The sequence below is a fragment of the Alosa sapidissima genome, chromosome 4 (genome assembly GCF_018492685.1).
Source record: "Alosa sapidissima isolate fAloSap1 chromosome 4, fAloSap1.pri, whole genome shotgun sequence".
NCBI classification, from domain to species: Eukaryota; Metazoa; Chordata; class Actinopteri; order Clupeiformes; family Clupeidae; genus Alosa; species Alosa sapidissima.
This window is the reverse complement of record NC_055960.1, coordinates 13,543,333-13,565,621: the sequence shown is the minus strand read 5'-3', so window position 1 is coordinate 13,565,621 and position 22,289 is coordinate 13,543,333. Positions and strand designations below refer to the sequence as shown.

The following is a 22,289-nucleotide window of genomic DNA, read 5'->3' as shown; positions in this document are numbered from 1 at the left end:
CCATTGCTGTAAGCATGAAGCTGAACACTGACCAAATGGAGAATGAGTGAAAGGACTTAAAGCTGCAGTTGGCAAGATTTGTTTGATCATATTCACTGAAACCGACACTGTTCTGACAGAACATAAATCAGCCGGTTTTAAAAAAAGCCCCGCACTTCTACCTCCACCTAGAGCCTGTTATATGTTTTGCAAAAATCCACAGCTCCCAGTTCTTCTGGTCCAATCCGAGCAGGGCTGTGTGAGATCTAACTGAATCACAGTCTGGTGCGCATTGACGAGCACAAACTCGATGAGAGGGTGCTCGGTGGTAGTGGGGGAGGGGCATGAGAGTTGTAAACATTTAAAATGTTGGCTAAGTCCCCTCAATCTGTCAGACTTGCCAACTGCAACTTTAAATGAAATTCAGAGCAAATGATAAAAACAAAACAAATGTGTGTATTGTGATCGCATATTATTGATTAAAAGCCAAAACGATTGATCATGGTAATACTTTATTTCTTTTATTAACATCATGCACAGGTTCAAAACATGGAACCTATACTTGACCTGAAATTTGTGAAGCTTTAGGTCTACAGCTTTTTTAAAATTAAAAGGCAAATACTTAAAGAGCTTCTTACAGTTGGATTACAATCCGTCTCCTGTTCAGAAATTAATTTGTTGAAGTAACTAAAACTTTAAAGTAAAATTGGCCAAACTGTTAACACAACACACTTTGGAATCACCTCCAAGGTCTTTAATCTGTTCCGTTGGAGAATGAACAACTGATATAAAAAGAACACACACAAATGACAATGTTACATTTACCAATAAACAAATGAACACTGGTACTAAAATGACCATTCAACATTCCTGTCTAGAGAACACCATGGCAGCAATAAATAGTGTTGGTCCAACAGAATCCCCTCCTGTGTCTTTGAGTGTGTCTTGTGTGTATATGTGATGAGTTGCAGTATCTTCATAAGGAAGTTTTGTGTTTCTGCCATGTTATCCTCAACACAATCCATAATCCAAGCAGTAGATCGCAACATGAAAAAAGAATGCAAAACGATTACACAAACACGACATTACAACAGACGGTAATCTCTGCAAGCACCCATTGTCTGTCATTGGTTATGTCAGGCACTAAAGGGGTGGGGGGGTTGGTTTGTACCTAATCAAGTTTCTATCGCGGTGAGGTCCAGAACTTGGAGCCACATCACATAAAGACTTCAAATGATTTGGTAAACAATGGAGCGGTGGTTCCAACGGTACACACTCACACTCCATCTTGTGCAGTGTGAGGTTTTTGAGGTGGTCTCAGCTGAGTCTTCTGCACAATCTACTGCTATATTTTTAGTCCTCTTCGTCGTCGCTCAGCACCCGGTGCCGTCTACGCTTGGCAGGTGCGGAATGTTCCTCGGCGTCGGAATCACCAGCCCCTCTCTCATCTCCCACCTCCATCTTGGAAGAGGGGTCCTCGTCTGGAAATAAGAACAAGAATTACAGTATTGCTGTGATATGCCTTTTTCTGGTTGACATACATTTGTGTGGAGGCATAACAACATGACCACAGGATGGAGGATCATGGTAAATGTTGAGCTGGGCAGATCACAAGGCACTAACAAGGATGGTAATTGCGATTCTCTAGGCACTAACAAGGATGGTTAGCGATTCTCTGATTGTGCAGTACCTTTCTCATCATCGCTGTCCAACACACGGCTTCTCTTCCCACCAGGCCGGGCCGCTCCTGCTCCCCTGCACAGGAAACCACAGAAATGATGGCTGTTCGTCACAAAGGTCATGACTGACTGCAGATTAACTGACTGTAGCTGAACTGCATATTCTTTAGATGCAATGTGAAAAGAACAGGCTCTTACTGCTGTTCATCACTGCCAGATACAGGCTCAGCTGTGGGGGATTCTGAGGAGAAGAGAGAAAGGAGATGAACATGACTGATAGATTCACGTTTTTGTGGGGAATTGCACGTAAGCAGTGAAAGAATTGTGAATAAGCATTATAGTCTACTGTATTTCTCCTGTCCTTGTCCTATGCAAGCATCCTTTGTTTATCCTTGAATGATTATAATTCAATAGGGTCTGTCTAGGGACCTTTTGGGTTATCCTCAGGTGTGACTTTCTATTGTATACTCTGTGGGAGCACACCCCCCATGGCCATCAACATTTGGAGGAAGGACTCTCTAAGCGCTTTCAGATATAACCTCCGGAGTATATGAGGAGGTTTGTCAAACGGAGGTCCTACCCTTCGGATGATTCAGATATGATGCTAACCTGCGGACCTAATACTGACCTTATACGGACGTATTGTGTGAACGACATACACGCACAGTACAGAATCTCCGTGTGGTTGTCGAGTGAGGGGTGGGGGCTTGTAGAGTTCACAAGATGCGAGATATGACGCAGAATATATGCGGCCGCTGCCTGTCACAGCTGCTTTGTATTTACAAAGTGTAGCCTATGCATTATGTAGGCTAAAGAAGAGAAATCTATTGTGCATAGGCTAATACTTGAAGTAGGCTAGTCACGTAAGTGCGCACTTGAAATTGACCTAGCCTACAGTATTTGTATGTGTGCTTCAAATAAACACATTTATCTGTTTTCAACGTTATGTACCAGAATTAGCTATAGAACCCCAAATCTGGTTTGCGTTGGAGAGAGAGAGCATGCACAAACTTTATGGTAGGCTACCAGCCAATTCAGTAGGCCAACTCAAGACTTCAAGATCATACAACGTTTTTAAGCAACAAACAAAATACTAACATCAATAACAGTGAAGTTGTTCATTTTTTCATGGTTTATTTTTTCCAAAAGCATCCTCTCCCCATGTGTTGCATTTACGTAAGGAGCTTGGAACAAAGTTGGGTTTACTTCGTTTTCATTTTCTCTAGGCATATATGCTCAGCAAATATCAGCGAGCTCAGCAGGTCATGAAGGCCATCAATGAACAGAAAACCGTGTTGGCTAACAATTTATTAAATACTCCTGTTATTGTCATCAACGACGTCGCTGTAGGCTACTGCCTTTTCAGCGCCTTCTGCTTATGATGATTCAGTCTTCTGAATTCGTTTGTCCTTGCCATGCAGTTGTAGGCTAACGTGTCTCTAATGTTCCCTTCAGGTGTTCTATCAAAATGTTGTATGCCCTCATGGACAGTAGCTCAGTGATGTCTGCATCTTTCCAGGTCTGGAGATTTTCCATCATAACACTGGTATTTAAGTCAGATCTAACCACATGGACGCACGAAAGAAACATCACCAACACGCCCTCTCACTAGGTGTGAATTTTAACCGCATGTTCTACTCCTCGTTCAGACACAGCACATTTACATAATGTCCGGAGGAAATACTAGGGGGGCGGGGGGGGGGGGGGGGGTAGTATAAACACCGGGTAAATTCGGACTTCCATATGACCGGTTATGTCGTTCAGATATATGGCCCCACCGTTTAACATCGGCAGAACCTCCGGTCTTACACGTATGTCTGAAAGCGCTTTCTGAGATTAGAACTCTGAGCTAGAAGTAATCATGCCTTCCTTTTAATGCTATAACTTGCATAAGATTTAGACTTATCTTGAAAGTGTTGTGAATCAGAATCCTTCTGTAAATGTACTGTGTGTTCCTTATGGTCATTTGTGATTTTATTGTGCATCCCTTGTGTCTGTAGTTTGCAGCCTGTGTATCCTTGAATTCAATAGGAGCCCATCTCCAGGTGTGAAAACATAGGCCTCTGAGAGACATCCCAGGACAAAGGGTGATCTGACCTCTTCCATTTCTATTGCATATTCAAACTGGGTTGGACCTAGAGGTCACTGGCCCCTCATTGAAAAAAATAAAAGCCTGGATCCTGATCTTCCATCGTCCTGACTGAGTCTTAAGAGAAATATGGTAGTAAAAAATATACTATCAGCAGCAACATTTTTTTAACTGCACATCTCTTTTCTGAGAGACAGCCAATAACACAACAGCAGTCTTTCAGATCCACACACTAATGTACCGCCAGAAGGGGGGGGGGAGAGAGAGAGATAGAGAGAGTGTGTGTGTGTGTGTCCTGTCCCTGCTTACCTGTGGTGTCGGGGGAGGGCTGTTTCCTCTTGCGGGCGAGCAGCAGCGCCCTCAGGGCCTGCGCTCTCTGCTCGTGGGACATGGCCTCGTCCTGGGGCTCCGGAGACTCCGGCCTCTGCGCTGACTCCACGGTCTCTGCCCCCGCTGAAGGCTCCTCTGAGGGGCACAGCGATACGGCTGCCCCCCTTAGCTGGTACACACTCATGGTGATCGGGATTCTCCAGAAAGATTCCTGATAATGAGGAAAACCGGACCAATTACACATGTGCTTTACAGGAAGGTTACACCGGACACGTAACAGAAGTGTTCCGTTCGCAGAGCGGCTACACTGGCTACACCAGACATGATAGCGGCGTGTACATTCGTAAAAATGAGACCAGTCCTTAAAAGGTATACTATGCAGGTTTAGGTATTTTTGGCGAGTTCAGAGCTCCCTCTAGAGTCGCGATGTATTTAGATGTTACTCTGCTATTGTAAATAGCAAACTTTTCGCGACTTATCCCCCTGTACACAATGCAAATGTTTTTGTTGTGCAGGTGAAGGATTAACAACAGGCAAAAACCATCTCCAAAGAGCTCTTGGAAGTTGCATGGTTGGCTTTCTCGGTAGGGACTCGCTACGTCTATGCTGTATAGCTATGCTAGGTGAATGATTCGCCTATTACAAGTTCGTTTACCATCAAATTGGCTTCATAAAGGTGTAAATCTTGCAGTGTGCCTTGTGACAATGTGCCGCCTAGGCAGCACATCGCACTATAATTCTTTGATTATTATTTAATTAATGATGCATGTTATGTCAATTTCATGAATTATTATTTGTGCGTGTTCTATATGTTTGGCGCGTTCCTTTGCGCGCGAGGAATGTTGCTTAATATTTGATCATGTGTTTTTGTAGGTGTGCTATGGCAATTTTTGATGTCCTGATGTTTGCTTTAGATGTCCGCCAGGTAGGGGCAGTGTGTCCGTTTTGGGTGTTTAGACTACGCCGGTGTCAGCGGAAGTAATTAGTTAATTGGCCATTTAAACGCCGGCTTTTCTCTATGCAGGGGTTCAAAGTTTCATGACGCGCGGTAAGGGGCTGGTGTGAGTCCTGCGGTCAGGTCTGATTATATAGTGGCATGTAGCCTAGCCATAGGAGACCTTAAATATTCGTGTTTGTTAAATGTTTTCTTTTTCTTTTTACTTCACGTCGGGTGCGACCGAGTGTCGGATAGGAAGTGGACTGTATTTTTGATTATTTTTGCATGTTGTAAATAAAACACCGTGGGCCCTCTTAAACCTGCTGTCTCGGCCTGATTTCTCCTTCACCACTCGGGTGCTCTACCACATTTGGTGGCAGTGGTGGGATCCAGTGGCAGTGGAGAAAAGCTCTACTTTTCCACACCGCGGTTTCTACTTGAGCAGATGGGTAAAGGCCTAAAACCAGGCCATGAGCCATGTTCCTGCCATCTCCGACCAAGGGATGAGTATTCTTGTACACATTGCTGCAGCGACAACCATCATTCCTTCTCCTGTGCGGACGCGCTAGAGTAATGGTGCAAGCATTGTTGGAGATATGGGCACGAGCTGGCGATGTGCGCTTTTCATCAACCACTGGAGGTGCGGGGCGAGGCAGCCAGCCTTCCCATAGCAGCAGAGCAACCAGCGAGGTACAAGGTGGCCAGTGGAGGAGCACCCGAGCCTAGCGAGGCTGTTTTGATTCTACACGGCCTATGGAGGCCCATGCATTGGCTTCAGATGCTCTAGAAGACTCCCTCGATTGTGCAGAGCCTACTGAGGTTCCAGACCTACTCATGGGGTCTACTACAGAGGACAGACCCAGCGCTGCAGTAGCTGAACAGGTGTCGGTGAGCACAGCACCGTCAACGGCACCTGATCCTCCGCGAAAAGTTAAGCGCAAAAGGCGCATTTCGGGCAGGGGGCGGCGGAAGAGACGCACACGTTCTCCTTTCATACGAGAGAAGCCGTTTGTCAAGGTAAAGGCTCCTTTGGCACCTCAAAGAACTGTGGGGTTGCTAGACTCTCCCATTGGGCAACAGACAAGCTCTACATCTAATAGACTATTGGACTCTGGTTTTGTTCCTAATGCTCAAATGGTAATCTGCCCATGTCTGAAACGTATATTATGTGTGTTGAATGGCTTATTTGTTTTTGTGTACGTGGTGGTTTCCTTTGTACTTTCCCATCCATTTTGGTGTGTAGGCCTACCTGCTATGTTACCCCTGATTATGCCTGTCCGAGGCAGGCTAATGCTATTCACTAATTAGGCATATTATTTTTTTCTGTCTTCTGTTCTCCCAGTGCGGGAGGGTGTCCGTGTCTGCAGCGTCCTCGAGACGCTTGGACATAAGGTGGGGGGTATGTGACGATGTGCCGCCTAGGCAAAAACGTCGGCTTTTCGCTATGCAGTGGTTCAAAGTTTCGTGACACGCGGTAAGGGGCTGGTGTGAGTCCTGCGGTCAGGTCCGATTATATAGTGGCATGTAGCCTAGCCATAAGAGACCTTAAATATTCGTGTTTGTTAAATGTTTTGTTTGTCTTGTTCGTTTTATTTCATGTCGGGTGCGACCGAGTGTCGGATAGGAAGTGGACTGTATTTTTGATTATTTTTGCATGTTGTAAATAAAACACTGTGGGCTTAAACCTGCTGTCTCAGCCTGATTTCTCCTTCACCACTCGGGTACTCTACCACATGCCTTAAAAACTATTTTTACGCTCCCGAATGGAGGGCTTCAGTTACGGAGCCGGAGTAGCATGGGCCTTAGTGTTCAAGTAACACGTCACATATTACATGTTACAAATATAAATATTAAGACGTTGTAAAGACTCAGAGTCTTCCATTACATGAGGGAAAGATTATACTGTTCAGAGTCTGACAGAAGACCTGGTAATGGGAATTTCCTAGAAGATCTTCAGACCTACCTGCTCATTAGCGGGTGCACGGATGCCCACTTTCTTTAGAAGCTTCTGGAAACTGTGGTTCTCCATGGCATCCTCGTTTTCCTCAGTCAGGGGCACCAGAGGTACAGCATGGAAGGCTCCTGAGAGACCCAAAGAAGGGAGTGATTAAAGAACCTGGTGCAAATATAAAAGGCCATATTACTTAGTGCCATATTTTCAATAGATTTGTTTTGGTCAGTCTGCGTACCTTCCTCCTCTCGATCATCTGCTGTTCTGTTCAGGCAGTTCTGTAGCCACAAAAGAGGTCCTGACAGGCCTGTGAAGAGACACAAATGATTGAGAGGTGGTTCCATGACATTATAAACCAACTAACTAACTAACCAGTGTTGCTACGTTCATATACACATGCAATACTTATAAGTTGTTCTCCGAGTAATCAGTCAGTCATTTTTTCAGCTATTAGAGACTAGACAGAGCCATCCCCTTTAACTCACCTTCCTGCTGTAAGCTTCTGACCATGGTCTCCAAGTTGACATTTCTTTCTCCCGAGCTCCCATTACTTCTGCCCCTCTTCTTCTGGCCCGGCTTCACCCTGCTCTCCACCGGTTGCTCCTTCTCACTCTCCTCTTCCTCTTCATCAGATAACTCCTCCTCTTCCTCTTCTTCGTCTCTGTCAAAGCAGTCCTCCCTTGGCACCCCGCTCAAGTCAGCAAAGAAATCCTCCTCAGTCTAGAAAAAAACAGAACAGAACAGGACTGAATTCATTGCCAATTTCTATCAATTTCTTTATAGAGGAGGCAGGATGGCTTTATACAATATTATATAATAAAAAAAAACCTAAAAAAACCCCCACTAAGTTAAATCAGAGACTTTCTAATGTGGAGACACAGCACTCAAAAAATACTCCATAGAAATGCATGGGGATAGTTTGTCACGCCAATATGGCCGTTGTCTACACATATCCCACCCCTTCCTCGGCAAAACGTCGACATGTGAATACATTGAGCCAATCATATGGTGTGTTGTGAAGACATCGTGCCAATCATGTGTTGTGATCTTGCTGCTAGAGCAAGATTGGTGTCGTGAAGCCTTGCGCACGCGCATTTCTGCCGAATTGGATGCCCGACAAGTGCCCAAAAAGCGTTGTCAAATGGCCGCCGAGTGGAGGGACTTGCCTAAAAGGACTTTGGTTAAATTAAATCATGTCCAAAAGCTTAAAAGATCCGAGTCATGCATTCCAGGCTTTCCTTGTCTTGAGGAATCTCTAGGAATTCATTAAAAAAAAAAAATTTTAAAGCTGCAGTTGGCAAGTCTGACAGATTGAGATGACTTAGCCAAAATTTTAAATGTTTACAACTCTCATGCCCCTCCCCCACTACCACCGAGCACCCCCTCATCGAGTTTGTGCTCGTCAGTGCGCACCAGACTGTGATTCAGTTAGATCTCACACAGCCCTGCTCGGATTGGACCAGAAGAACTGGGAGCTGTGGAATTTTGCAAAACAAATAACAGGCTCTAGGTGGAGGTAGAAGTGCGTTTTTTTTTCTTCTAAAACCGGCTGATTTATGTCGTTCTGTCAGAGCATAGTATCGGTTTCAGTGAATAAGATCAAAAGAAATCTTGCCAACTGCAGCTTTAAGACTAGATGAACAGGAGGAGAGCATAGCTCTACCATTCCAGCGCTCTTCCCAGGGGCCTGGCGTCGTCTCTTCTTGTACAACTCCTTCCGGTCGCCCACGAGGCCCAGGCTGAGCAGCTTGTCCACCACGCGAGCTCGAGAGCGCTTCGCCGTCAACCGCTTCAGAATGTTCCCCAGTATGTCTGAGAGGAACAGAGGGATGACATTTGGGCAGCGAGATCATGAGCACATTCAAAACACCATGTACAACCCTGGGCAAAGGACAAGGTATAATGCCAGAAATAAATTTAGGCTAAAGGATTAGAATGGTAAATTAAATTCTCAGAGCTCAAACAACAGTGTTGAATAGCAACAACACAAGGACAACATATTGCATTTTATATAGCTTATTTTCAAGGCCCCCAAAGCGCTTTACATTGAAGGGGGAACCTAACTGACCACCACCAATGTGGACAGCAGCCATTATGCGCCAGAACACTCACCACACACCACGTGGAGTATGAATAAATGTGCCAATTACACAGCAGTCATCAACGACCCCAAAAAGGCCAGCGGCCACATCGGTCTCACCATCAGAGTTCCTGTGCTCCTCAAACAACATCCGCAGCTCCCCCTCCTGGTCCTCAGTCCACAGGACAATACGTGTGCCTTTCCTTTAGCGGAGTGCCATGGAGACAGCGAAGAGAGGCAGAGGACAAAGATTCAAACAGGTTCGTCAAATTTCAGTTCCCTCATCTGCTTTGTGTCACTGCACTGCGGCTCTAGACATTTCTCCTCGCAGTCTTTTGTTTTACACAACATAAAATCTGGTATGTACTGTTTACAGCACAGAGGGCCTATGCCACCACGGTCCGCATAAACAATAGCTGACGCCTATTGTACACACAGTCCGGGACCAGGCAGGCACGATTCCATTAACCATATGACCTGCTTTCTACAGTCTTAAATTCATACATTGGACATTAAACAGACCACTGCATATGATCACATATGAACGAGAAAACAAAAGAACCCCCACACACTCACTTTTCTTTTTTCAGGTCCTTAGCGCTGTCCACAAGACCCAAGACAACCATTTGGGTCACGACCTGGCGACGATTACGGTTGGGGTTGCTGAGTAACGGCAGGAGAGTCTCCACAATGTCAGGAACTACAGGGGGAAAGACGGAGCACGAAAGAGATAGATAGAATTTAAAAGTATGCTAGGGACACACACATCTGTCTTATTTCCAGGCATGTTAAAAGCTACTATTATGTTGATGCAACTTTTCCTGCGGTCACATAAGGTGAGGAGGCTCATACAGGCCACAGGCAGCTGGCCTCACCTCCTGAGTCCTTGTGCTCTTCATACAGCCTCTGCAACTCCTCTTCCTCCTCTGGAGTCCACTTGGCCTTCTTTGCCCCATCTCTGCAGATGTACATGCAAACATATGTCACAAACCAATGAGCAAGACTCAGATCCAAACATTTGCCAATAGCATTACACAGTTGGTATTCTAAGGAGCTGAAACTAAAGGAAAGTTGGAAACTAAAGGAAAGAACTCTAATCTCATCATAACAGAGGTAGTTATGCATCATTGAAAATATGTAACAGACACAACAAATCAAAAAACTAAAACTAAAAATGGTCACAGATATTGACAGATATTCACAGGGACACACACACACACACACACACACACACACACACACACACACACACACACACACACACACACACACACACACACACTGACCCATCTATGGAGTATCCTTCAGTCATTTCTCGAACAGCACCCACGTTCTTCCAGAACAGCAACTCCACATAGGCCTTGTTGTTCCGTGCCGCCAGTGCAAAGAAGCGATGCAGGATATACTTGGCGAAAGTCCCCAGCTCCTGGACAGAGAGGCCACAAAGGAGGAGAATATTTACAATGAGGTGGAGTTGTTTTAGGCAGAATGGTGACGGACTTCAAAGTTGAGGTCTAACTCCGAGACGGACAAAACCTTGCCATCTTTCAGCGAAGGATGTTTAGTTCATCAAGTTTACTCTGCAGTGGTTGGCCTGGGCTGCCAAAACTTCAGTGAATTGTGAGAAAATTCTGCACCTATTCCACTGCTATCCCTTCTATTGATTTAAAGGAACTTAGAGACACTGTTGTTAAGGAAAGTATGGGTTTTCCCATACTGGCAAGTTAATATTCTGGTGACATCTGTCTTTTTGCATGTGCCAGAGGTTGTGAAAAATAAACACTTCACACACCACAAATCGGCATTACGTCTACTGTCTAGACCGTTTCTCAAACAAACGACAACATCTCTCTTCGCCCACATCTGAGGACATCTACTGTATAATCTATTCCACCCAATGGGAGGGGTATGTATTCCACACCAGGCAAACACACGCGCACAGACAAACACGTGGGCAGCCCGCGTCCGCCAACGGAACTGCGCCCAGTGAACCCAGCGCTGGCAGGTTACCGTGGTTACCTTATAGGCAGCGGCGGCAGGGTCCCCGAGGATCTTGTTGAAGAGACAGAAGACGGAGAGCTGGAAGAGCAGCGCCTCCATCTTGAGGTCGACGGCGAGGCGGTGGAGCATGCGGGCGATGCAGTGGTTGGTGTGGGCCGTGTTCTGGGTGTACGTGCGCAGCAGCAGCACGTAGGGACGCACGATGGCGGGGTTGGCAAACCTGAGGGAGAGGCACCATGGTTACACAGGCCTAGACTGGAGAACTTAAGGCTGGCTTGAAAATTCAAGACATAGCATTTGCAAATCCCTTTCTCCCACTGCAAACATGTAACTGCTGGGTGTCACTGAACCGTTTTTCACACACCGTTTGATGAAGTCCAAGAAGTTGAACTCTGTCTCAGACACCCTCACTGACTCCAGCTCCTCCTCCTCCTCTTCCTCCTCCTCCTCCTCGGCATTATCCACTGCAGCTGGCCCTGGTTGTGGAGGAAAACATACTGCTCAGCCAGTCACTGCAAAATACTGAAATGCTAATCCTTTTCAAAAAATCAAACAATTTCCTCAACTTTTCCCTATACTTCCCCATTTCTTTAATGTGCAGAAAAGTGTATACTGCATGTCTCTATTAAAGGTGCTCTAAGCGATGCTGGGTAACGTCACTTCTGTTGACTTTAAACAAAACAGAGAACTAGCTCGCTACTTCCTCCCCCTCCCTCACATGCTGCTCTCGTGCAACTGAAACTCTCCTAAACGTGCATCTCGTCTGTGATTTGCTGGAACAGTTTATGTTTTTATCGGTTAGGTTTGCCCAGGTTGTTTTTGTTGCCGTTTCTGGAGCCTGGGCTGTCCACAGAGATCGCGTTTTTTTACAGTGTATTCAGGACACAGACAGCTAGCGGTTGGTTAGATGATGTTTGCAGTAAGTGACATAAAATGTTTTAGTCTATAAAACGCGTGGCATCGCTTTAGAGCACCTTTAAACGACTGGTATCTTACTGGGTAGGTTGGCAAAGAGGATCTGCTTGAGCAGGTCAAGCTCCTCCTCGGGTTCCACATCGACTGCACCGAACACATCCCCCTCCGGCCATACCTCTCTGTGAGTAGACGAGAGAGAGAGAGAGAGAGAGAGAGAGAGAGAGAGAGAGAGAGAGAGAGAGAGAGAGAGAGAGAGCAGAAGAAAAACAAGACATGTTTAACTCATTGAGTGCCAAAAACGTAATATTACGTTTTTAGCTTTTTTTTTTTTTAAAATTACGAAACTAGACACTCTAACACACCTTATATGTGATTTTGGGAACTCTGTGATGAATGGAAATGAAATATATGACGATCGTGAAACTCATGAAAACGCACAATCTGGACATTTTATCATAACTCGGTTGCCGCTTTCGGTCGAATCAGTGACGCATGCACGTCAGGTCAAAACCAGGCCATTTTCGTGGGTCTATCACTAGGTGGCAGTCTCGCCAGGTCTCGCTGATCACTTCCTCGAAAGTTTACACAAGTAAGTAACAGGCAACACTTCATATTTCATGAAAGACATTATATCTCCATTTCTAGAAAAAAAAACAGCGATTTGGATGAAAACTAGCCACTGTTTAGCTTGGGATTTCTCAGGAACAGAGGCGAGAGCTTAAAGTCTCACCTTTTAATCGAGCTATTGTATGTGCTCATAGCTATAACACAGAATATACTGTGGCTGTACAAAAATCATCAACAATGGTCTAGATTGCTGGCACTCTAGGACAAAGCTCCCGAAAACAGCTTGGCATTCAATGAGTTAATGACACTGCTAGCTAACTGCAAATTAAAAAAAGTAAATGTTGTTCAGTAGAATGACATTCATCTGACGGTTCGTTCAGAACATGAAAAGGTCTGAAAATAACACATCCAAAAGTAGTGTTTAAAGCTCTCAAACATGGGGTGGTTAACAAGCGCATGGTGCACAGCGATCTGCTATTTCTGACCTGGCAGCCCGGAGCAGGCCGAGGGCCTCGGGACCTTGGCGGCCAATCAGGGCATCCTGGATGCGCACCATGGCCTCTGTTCGCTGCTCTTCCAGTGGGGTTTCTGATGCAGCATCAAAGGGCACGGCGCCCTCTGTCAGAGAGGAGGGTAACTACAAACAAAGAAAAAAAAAAAAAAAAAAGAGAACGCAAAACTATGCGATGGGCCAGAAGAATAAAATACACATGGAATCAGAGAAGTTTTATTTGCCATTACAATAAAATAGTACTGTTAAGAAAGCGAATAATTGACATCACTATTTTGAACTACAAAGTCTCTAAGTAAATATATAAACATACTGATCAATATTTGTGAAACAATCCATATTTAAGAGTATAAAAAGTGCTGTTTTTGTGCCATATGCTCATAAGTGAAGCTCAGACATTGCAATCTTATTGACTAATGAATAATGTGTGGCTTGGGTGTAAAAACCTACCTGGAAGCTAGCTGCTCTGAGGTCCTGGGTGACGATCTGCCAGGCCTCCTCTAGCGTTTCTGGTGTGTTCTCCGGACCCGTCTGCTTCTTCTGGCTCCTCTTCCTGCGCTTCACCTTCTTCTTCTGTTTAAGGGGCGAGGAAAACAGTTATTTACAAAAGCAACACATTTACTCCATGAAGAAATATGAATGTGTCCGACATCAAGCTTACTTGATGATTATTATGTAATAAACATAGTAAGTCGCAAGAGATGTTGCCAATTTACACTCTTGCAGAAGGGTTTTACAGATACTAATATTTATGGCAAGTTATGCTATATTCAAGTGAGCCTTGCACTTACAATTAAAATAGTCAATAATAAACAATATAGAGTGACACAATAATTTTCTAATACTTTATATGACTCCATAGTTTAGAAGACGACTACTACACTCACCTGCACCACGAGGTTGTTGCGGCCCTTGCAGAAGCGCTCCAGCATGCGCAGGAACAGGTGTGTGGACTCCACCAGGTCTCGCAGGAACGACCGCGGCTGCGTCCGCTCATCAAACTTACGCAGCAGTGTGAGGAAGATCTCCCGGTACTCCATCAGGTAGAAGATATTACCTGAGGGGAGAGCATGGAGATGGTGAAGCACCCTTACAAGACCGTCTGGTGACATCCAATAACCAATACTGGGAACATTTCCTAAAGGCTGCCATCTGTTGGGCAATGACTGAAAAAAAAAATGTCCTAGCACACCAGTGGCTAAAAGGTACACTTGCCATTACACCTCAGTCCAGCAGATGGTGGCGGTAATGCACTCAGTTTGCAAACTGCCAAAAAAAAGCTAAATGAAAAAGAAGGGTTCACTAGCGTGTTCTTCTTCTTCAGTGAGTTTTTTTTTTTTGGCATCTGCTGGACTTAGGTGTAATGGCAAGTGTACCCTTTAGCCTTGTTCTGGCCGCCGGTGAATTAGGCAAATTCTTTAAGTGGTTAGGAGAAAAAGCAGATGCAGCTAAGTGTGACTTGCATTCTTACTTTTGATGACGTTGGCGCTCTGGCGAACATTCTCATCCTTTGATCTGTCCATCTCACTGAGAGTCAACAACAGCTCCTGGTATGCCTTAAGGGCCAGGTGCATTCTGGAGAAAGGAAAATAAAACAATAAGAATCATCATTGTAAACCAAATGAAAGCATACAGACACACACGACAAAAGAGTATGTAGACAGCGAAGCCTGCTCTTTCAGGCCAGTCTCAGTTCATTGTACTGTTTATATTCAACTTTAAGGAGCACACTGAGTAAGGCGCTAAGCCGAAACGCATCTGTGCAATAAACACGGTTGTATGCAAAGTGCGGCCTTTTCTTCTTTGGTATTACTTATTTGTTTGGCCAAGCACTCTCAAAAATAAATAAGAAACTGAGTGAAGCCTGCTCCTAACACACAATTCTATTCAACTTTAAGCCAACTCACAATTGGAAACACAGCAACTTAGACTCATCCGATTGACCAGTCTGTTCATATTCATGATTTGCCATTCAATAATCTAGATCTGTGTGTTGGTCTCTCACCTGCGTGACCAGGAGGTAGCCTCTTTTTTTTCCATAAGCATCATCTCGTAATAGTTGGTGATGTTCTTCTCAATGAAATGGAAAGCGCGGATAGAGAGGGTTTCGGAGACCAGATCGGGCTGGAAGCCATTGAAGCGGTTGAACGCCATGAAGAAGTTGAGGGCCCAGAGGTAGTAAGTCTCATCATGCTGTTGGGCCTGCTCCCTCATCAGATTCTCCTGGGAGGGGAGGGGGGATGGAAAGAATGAAATGTAAATGATTTTTACATTTACACGAAGAGATGAAGGAACCGGAAGATGATGTAGGAACCAAAGGTTCTATCCATCTGTATCAACAGATCAATGAGACCAAAATCTGCAGAAATCCGACTGAGAGGAGAACAGGGCTTAAAGCAAAGAATTTCTGTGCCTGAAGTTGTCAGAAACCTTCAAGGCCTTCATAGGCAAGCAACTTTAACAGTATTCAAAAGGATGACCAGAGACCCATCATCAGCGCCCACTCTGGCTCACCTTGACCAGGTACATGAGGCGATTGTAGCAGTTGTCCAGAAAGTCGATGCAGAACTCGCGCAGGAAGAGGCGTACGTTGAGGGCGGAGCGGCGCGTCATCTCCACGTCCTTTGCCATCCGCTTCCTCTTGGGCACGCGCCGCACAGCCTTCCCCACGTCGTGAGAGTAGTTCTTAAACTGACCGGGGAAAAAAAGGAGATGTTAAACAGGCTGGAGAGGTATCCCCAATGAAAGTTCACTATGCAGCACAGTATTACCAGCAAGTGTGGCCTTTCACTATGTGTCTTACTTGAGATGTAAAATGTTATTACAACACAAATGTAGTGCCATTTAAAGCAAGCTGGCCACCTCAACTGTCAACACAAAACGCAGCCCGGTAGAGAAAAACTGTTTACAAGTAAGCAACCTTCCTACAGAAACAGATTATCTCAAGGTTTTTAATTTTGCCATGTCTCTTAAGGCAGGCGAGGCTGAGTGTTCACAGTGTTACTCTAATCAGTAGCAGAAGACACAAAGGACTTACGAGTGCCAATTTACCGGACATAAATTGAACCCCTAATTGCATTTGGAAAGGATTGCTCTTCAATAACACGAAAATGTAGTCCATTCATTCCACTCTGGAGAACTGATTAAAGATTAGCCTAAATAGTACGCTCATTTATAGCAACGATAAAGATAAAGGCTTGGGCATGGATGAAGGTGTCGGGATTGGATCGGCTGGAGGAACCTTGGCTGAGTAAATAGATTGTCACCTAATGTAGGGACTAGGGAGTCTTCTTGTCTTACTGTTCAGGTGGGTTGTGGATCTCTGTACGATGCTCACAATGTTTTTAGTTGAACTAGTGCAGTGCCAATTACATGCCCGCATCTAGGCCTACTTTAAAAATAGGATGACGGGAAAAACATCATTCCAAGCTAAGCATTCAATACTGAATATTATATTATAGAATTTAATAGCATAATTTAGCATGGCTGCAAGGCTATATGTTTAATCAATTGAATAACTTAATGATAGAGTAGACAAACTATTTGTGGAATGATGAATCTTATCAAATTTGCAACGATGTGACTTAAAAACAATCTCTGGTATTATTGCTTGTTTCAATTTGGGACCTTGCAGTCGGAATTGTCGTTTGTTTATTTAAATTCAATAGACAGTCCAAAGTAGCCTGATCTATTCGAAGTCTCAGTTTATTGCACAGCGATTTTGATGTCATTTTGAATAGCCACTGCATGTGTTTGTTGGTGTGTTGTTGCAAAATACACAGAATCATTTTATGCGAGCAAACCCCATACAGGGGGTCTTTATTGTCTTAATTGGGATTTTAAAATTCCATGACTTTTCCAGGTTTCCCATGACCAGGGGAACCCTGCACAAGGCAACTTTGTGAGCAATGTTTCCGAGTATTGTTGTTCTGGCACATTCCCCACTGATATTGGGCATCAATTATTTTCTTGAGAGCTTCATAATAATCTGCCTGCTGATTATTGATCATCCAATCAGAACACAAGGAACTGGATATGTGGTTGCCCAGCAACACTGCTTAAAAAGTTGCCCCATGTATCATCACCTTAAAGGAATTATCCGGAGTACAATGCACTTTAGATCAATCCGTAGGAGTCAATTGCCGAGTGTGGAGTAACACGCTCTGGAAATTCACAATTTCGTCGCCGTTCTTAAAAAAAAATAAATAAATAAATAAATAAAAAATAGTCCAGTCCATACAACTTCATTTCAATTACGAAAGAAATACTGGACTATGTTTTTTTTTTAAATAAAAAAAAAAAACGTCAACGAAATTGTGAATTTCCAGAGCGTGTTACTCCACACTCGGCAATCGACTCCTACGGACTTTCCCCTAAAGATGCCAGCTGCAGCAGCAACATTTCCGGAAAGGTACTGGCTTGATGAAATTCATTCTGGACTCTATCCGACCACAGAAAGACCTCGGGATACTTCGGTTTGGCTTTAGGGACCCTCTACTCACTACCACGTAAGTGTAATGTTGTTTAGAACTGTAGAAGAGGTATAAAAATAGCGTTTTGTAGTGGCAAAATGACTTGCCCTGGTCACTTCCAGGCTAACGAGTTTTGCCTAAAAACGGTAAAATCGAACTTTCTCAAAACACATCCGAATGACATGATTTTGATGTCAACTCAACGCATGTACTCCCAATCATCCGTAAATTGATCTAAAGTGCATTTTACTCCGGATAATTCCTTTAAGACTGTGCCACCAACGTAAAGCAACAGACAACATAAAAGTGGGGTTTCTTAATGCAGACTCACATTGTGCAAACCCTGGTGAAAGATTACATCCTTCTCCCCAATAGACTTCAGTCCCTGCACCACATAAGAGCCTCGGAAACGGGAGTGCCTGAAGGCAAAGACGGCAAGAAAAACAAAACATGAGACCTCATCCCTTTCACAGAACATATTGCCATCGCAATATTGTGACATCTAAGAGGACAATGTAAACAGTCAAAGTAATAAGTGACCATTTAGTGAACATCACAAAGTAAACTCCCAAAAGCATGTTGGTAGTAGACACACATACAGATATAAATCCATAACACACACACCTGGACCCTCGCTGCATGTTGCGTGATTGTTTCTCTGCCTGTTCTTTGGCTCGGAGCGCCTCCAGCTCACTGGCATCTTTCTGCTTCTCCTGCGCCGACCGCGTCTGCCCTGCACTTGCCAGCACCTCAGGGGCCTGCCAGGGGGACAGAGGACAAGACTTAACACCACCTCTGCTGCTGCTGCTGCAAGTGTGGCAGCACCAACTGACAGTGTGAAGAGCAACGAGCGTGAAATGTTGCGCACATTAAATTATTAACAGGAGCTGTTTTGGTGTGCGAGTTGTTTTTTGCATTTTCTCAAGCACCGACTGACTACCAATCTACTGTTGGGTTGTGATCTATCTCACTTCCATAAAGAAAGCCATCTGCATAAAAGTTAATGGTGCAGTTACATAGCTGCCCAGCTCCCAAATCAAACATCACTGGTTGGAATCTCAGCGCAGTAGAACAATTTTAAAAGTGTTACCTGAATATCTGCAGCATTATAAGGAAAGGTGTTGTTTCATAATATACTAACAGATGCTATGAGCTTCAGTGCCTCAGTGCCTCTTCACAACAAGCCTACTGGTATTACCACTTTCACAAAATGTTCCCAAACACTGTGACACTGTGTCCGTTCCAAATTACACAACCCTCTCCCTCCAGACCAACTACTCATATCAGGCTGAGTCAGGTGTGTTGAAGTATGCCTGCGTGGCGTGGGGCTCTCACCTGGTCACGGAACATAAGAGAGATGACCTCCAGCACATGCATGCTCCACTGCTGCTCGCTCTGAGCGCTGGCCAGGAACTTGAGGAGGTCGTCGAAGCCGCTCAGATGGATGGCCCACAGCAGCTTGTCGTGCACACTCGCGTCGTCATCCACATTCTGACAGAGAACAAAAGAAGCTTTTTTCAGTTTGGGTTTTTTGGCATTTCTGGACCTTGAGTTATAACATAGTTGTTGACTAAATTTCCATTCTCTTTTTTTTCCCCCTAAAGTATATTTTTTGGCCGTTTTTGCCTTTATTTGGACAGGACCGTGAAGAGTGACAGGAAGTAAGTGGGAGAGAGAGATGGGGTGGGAATCAGGAAATGACCACAGGTCAGATTTGAACCTAGGTCCCCGTGGGCACTCGGACCCGTACATGGTACGGGCACTGTAGCCTGCTGCGCCACAGCGCCCCCTAAATTTCCATTCTCATTTAGCAGACTTGACAGTGCAGACACATATTTTTTCAGCATGTGTTGGCTGGATACTGAACCCATGATATTGGTGGTGTATGCACCTTGGCCTACCAGTTTATATACAGGAATACAAATACTGAGGGGTCCTTGACTCCCCCATATTAATTATGACATACAGCGTACTAAACAGACACTCTTTGCTTCAACAAAGCACTTTAATGAGATGGCAACAAAGCCTGGGAGAGATCTAGAATTCTCAGACTAGCTACTTCTGTGATGCCCAATAGAGGGCCTGCTAGCATAACTATTCCAAATGCATAATGCTGACAGCAGCTTCAACATGACAACAATGACACTGTTATCTGAACACAAGCTAATGGGGTGGCAATGCATGCATGTTTATCTCTTGACCTTTTCCTCGTAGGGATCGGCAGGGACGTGCAGGACATTCCTGACCAGCAGTAAAATCCGCTCGATCAGCAGGTTATCCTCCTCTTGGCGCTGCTCCCAATCCTGAGAAAAAGAAAGAGAGAAAAGAGAAAGAGAGAGTGAGAGAGCGAGAGAGAGAGAGCGAGAGAGAGAACATAGGGAAAAAACAGGAGATCAATGACAAGCATGAGAAGGAGACTGTTACATTTACTGATTTTTACAGTTATACATTTTGAGATTTGACATCTGAAGGAACATCATCACTTAATGACTGATTGTTGCGCTTTTACTGACCAGCTGAAGCAGGTTGTAGAGCGTCTCACTCAGGACCCCAAAAACCTTCTCACTGGCAAAAGCCTGTCAATGGAAGGGAAAAAAGAACATAGCATAATGAATACTTGCCCAACATCATATTCAAACCTCAATATAGGTATAGCATATATAGATGTAGTTATATGAACCACTAAAACTATGGCAACAGCTGCAATCTAAATTGATTGGACATCTAAAAAAAGTCTGAATGGTACATATGATAATGTTGGCATAGTAACGCACCTCTTTATAGGCCTGTAGATACGAGACAACCTGCAGGAAGTGATGCCTGAATGTGGGATCCTCTGGTACTTTGCCAAAGCAAAGCAGTGCAGGTTGCGTAAGGTTCACCATAAGCCTGTGGAGGATGAGAGTGACAGGATGCATTTAAACACAAACCACATACAACATTGAGAGCAATGGCTTGCTTGTATTCAGCAGACACATTCTCACAAACCTATTTTTTAGCATCCTGATGTCATTAAGAAAGCCACATTGAATTGAACCGAATTTAACATGGACAAGTGTCAAGTGTTCAGCAACGACAATAAAAACGGACCCTTGGTCTGGTGCTGAGAGAATAGAACACACACACACACAAATCTACAATAGGTGTTTCAGCATGAGCGTGTGCATGTTACCTGATGCAGGCATCGAACAGCGGCTTGTCCTGGCCATGCTGTGAGATGATCGGTAGCAGGTCGTTCTGCAGGATCTGTGCTGCACCCAGCTGCTGACGGATGTCCCGCGAATCGTCCTCATGTCGCAGGTAACGTATCAGATCCTTCACGCTCTCTGCATGCACACACAACCAAACATCACAAACATTATACAAACATACATACATGAACACACACACACACACAAACGTATTTATCTGTTAAGACATCTCTGGACTTCTTTCAAAGCATGACTCAGGCTTGGCAAGCCATTTGTCTGAGCTAACAGCCCAGTGTTTACAATACATCCTACATGTTGGCAATATTAGCTGGAGCTGTGAAAGCATTCTGTATGAACATGTTCATATGTTCTTTTCTGAGAAGAACATATTCTGCTTTCCTTCCTAAGGCTGTAGTACACTTAAGCATATGCGTTTTGATGTTAATGAAATACAACTTAACATTTTCCTTTTTCTAATTTTCCTCCACTTGGCAACACGCATCCTACACGGATATACAGTGTATCAGCAGTAAACAAACTTCATCTTTGCTACGTGACCGTTTTCATCCATCTACAGCCTTTCCATGCAGGCAGTGGTTGATGCCACCATGAGTGGACTCACCTAAACAGTCAGGCTCCCGGTGGTATAAGTCTCCCTCCAGGTACCCCAGGGCACTGCACGTAGCCAAAAGCTCACAATTCATCATGTACAAGTCCATATAGCACCAGCCTTACTGTGGGTCTTCTTGGGTCCCGGTCTAATGAGGAAACCGAGTTGAGGAATGACGAACGGAGAGTGAGAGAGAGAGAAACAAACAAACAAACAAACAAACAAACAAACAAACATGATGAGAAAGGGAGAGGGGGTACATAATGAGAAGTGAAATGAGAAGGGAATGAAACACAAAAATATGAATATATGTATACATTTGATAAGTATAAAAATATGATATTGGTATTACGAATGATATGAATATTAACAGAAGGGAAATTAAGTGAAAAAAAGACAAAAGGTTATGCTCACATAAAAAAAACTTAGGGCTGCATTAGGGATGCATGATATATCGGCAGCCGATATATTATTAGCCGATAAGTGAAAAAATGAAAATATTATTATCGGTCCGATAACAGAATTCTGGCCGATAATTTGCGCCGATATTTTTTAAAGTCCTAATATAGGCCTACGTAAGGGCCGTCTGGCTACACTGAGCTAGCCTACTTGAGCTTGGTTGGCTATACTTTTTCCTCAATATAATGTCAGCGGTGTGAATGTATTTCACCACTCTAACAAAATCTGTGGATATGCGTTCATTTGGGAATCTGTGCATCTCAAAATCCTCCATAAGTAGGCCTAGTTCTGTTGTGTTTTAGTATTATATTTGCATTACTTTACCTTGGGTTTTGTATTATTACCTAGAAATATGCTAACCATTCGTGCTTCAGTTCCAGACAGGTCATCATAATAAGTTATTAAAACCTTCGGGGCTAACGCCTTTCATTTCTGCTGCAGCAGGTTGTGCGCAACAGAGTAGACGGACATAAGATACAGTCTGGAGTTGCAGCTTTATTCAGTTACCCGCAGTTGAA

The 22,289-nt window shown here is 44.3% G+C and overlaps 1 protein-coding gene across 2 annotated transcripts in view; it reads right to left on the bottom strand.

The window, feature by feature from the left end:
* Positions 1–474: 474 nt before the first annotated feature.
* The window catches only part of timeless (timeless circadian clock), a 28,170-nt gene continuing 6,355 nt past the window's right edge, over positions 475–22,289 (bottom strand). For both annotated transcript variants that reach the window (XM_042089916.1, XM_042089915.1), the window contains exons 3-31: positions 21,325–21,460; positions 20,684–20,837; positions 20,286–20,400; positions 20,025–20,087; positions 19,713–19,814; positions 18,847–19,002; positions 18,136–18,269; positions 17,843–17,930; positions 15,554–15,730; positions 15,045–15,262; positions 14,511–14,614; positions 13,927–14,096; positions 13,490–13,612; positions 13,014–13,165; positions 12,043–12,140; positions 11,411–11,522; positions 11,065–11,266; positions 10,332–10,471; positions 9,921–10,003; positions 9,622–9,745; positions 9,166–9,248; positions 8,629–8,777; positions 7,451–7,685; positions 7,204–7,272; positions 6,978–7,096; positions 4,057–4,288; positions 1,857–1,899; positions 1,670–1,734; positions 475–1,460 (exon numbers count right to left, since the gene is read on the bottom strand). In XM_042089916.1, coding sequence (XP_041945850.1) covers positions 1,333–1,460; positions 1,670–1,734; positions 1,857–1,899; positions 4,057–4,288; positions 6,978–7,096; positions 7,204–7,272; positions 7,451–7,685; positions 8,629–8,777; positions 9,166–9,248; positions 9,622–9,745; positions 9,921–10,003; positions 10,332–10,471; positions 11,065–11,266; positions 11,411–11,522; positions 12,043–12,140; positions 13,014–13,165; positions 13,490–13,612; positions 13,927–14,096; positions 14,511–14,614; positions 15,045–15,262; positions 15,554–15,730; positions 17,843–17,930; positions 18,136–18,269; positions 18,847–19,002; positions 19,713–19,814; positions 20,025–20,087; positions 20,286–20,400; positions 20,684–20,837; positions 21,325–21,421 — 3,735 coding nt within the window. In that variant the 5' untranslated portion in view covers positions 21,422–21,460 and the 3' untranslated portion in view covers positions 475–1,332. The remainder of the gene's footprint in view (positions 1,461–1,669; positions 1,735–1,856; positions 1,900–4,056; positions 4,289–6,977; positions 7,097–7,203; positions 7,273–7,450; positions 7,686–8,628; positions 8,778–9,165; positions 9,249–9,621; positions 9,746–9,920; positions 10,004–10,331; positions 10,472–11,064; positions 11,267–11,410; positions 11,523–12,042; positions 12,141–13,013; positions 13,166–13,489; positions 13,613–13,926; positions 14,097–14,510; positions 14,615–15,044; positions 15,263–15,553; positions 15,731–17,842; positions 17,931–18,135; positions 18,270–18,846; positions 19,003–19,712; positions 19,815–20,024; positions 20,088–20,285; positions 20,401–20,683; positions 20,838–21,324; positions 21,461–22,289) is intronic.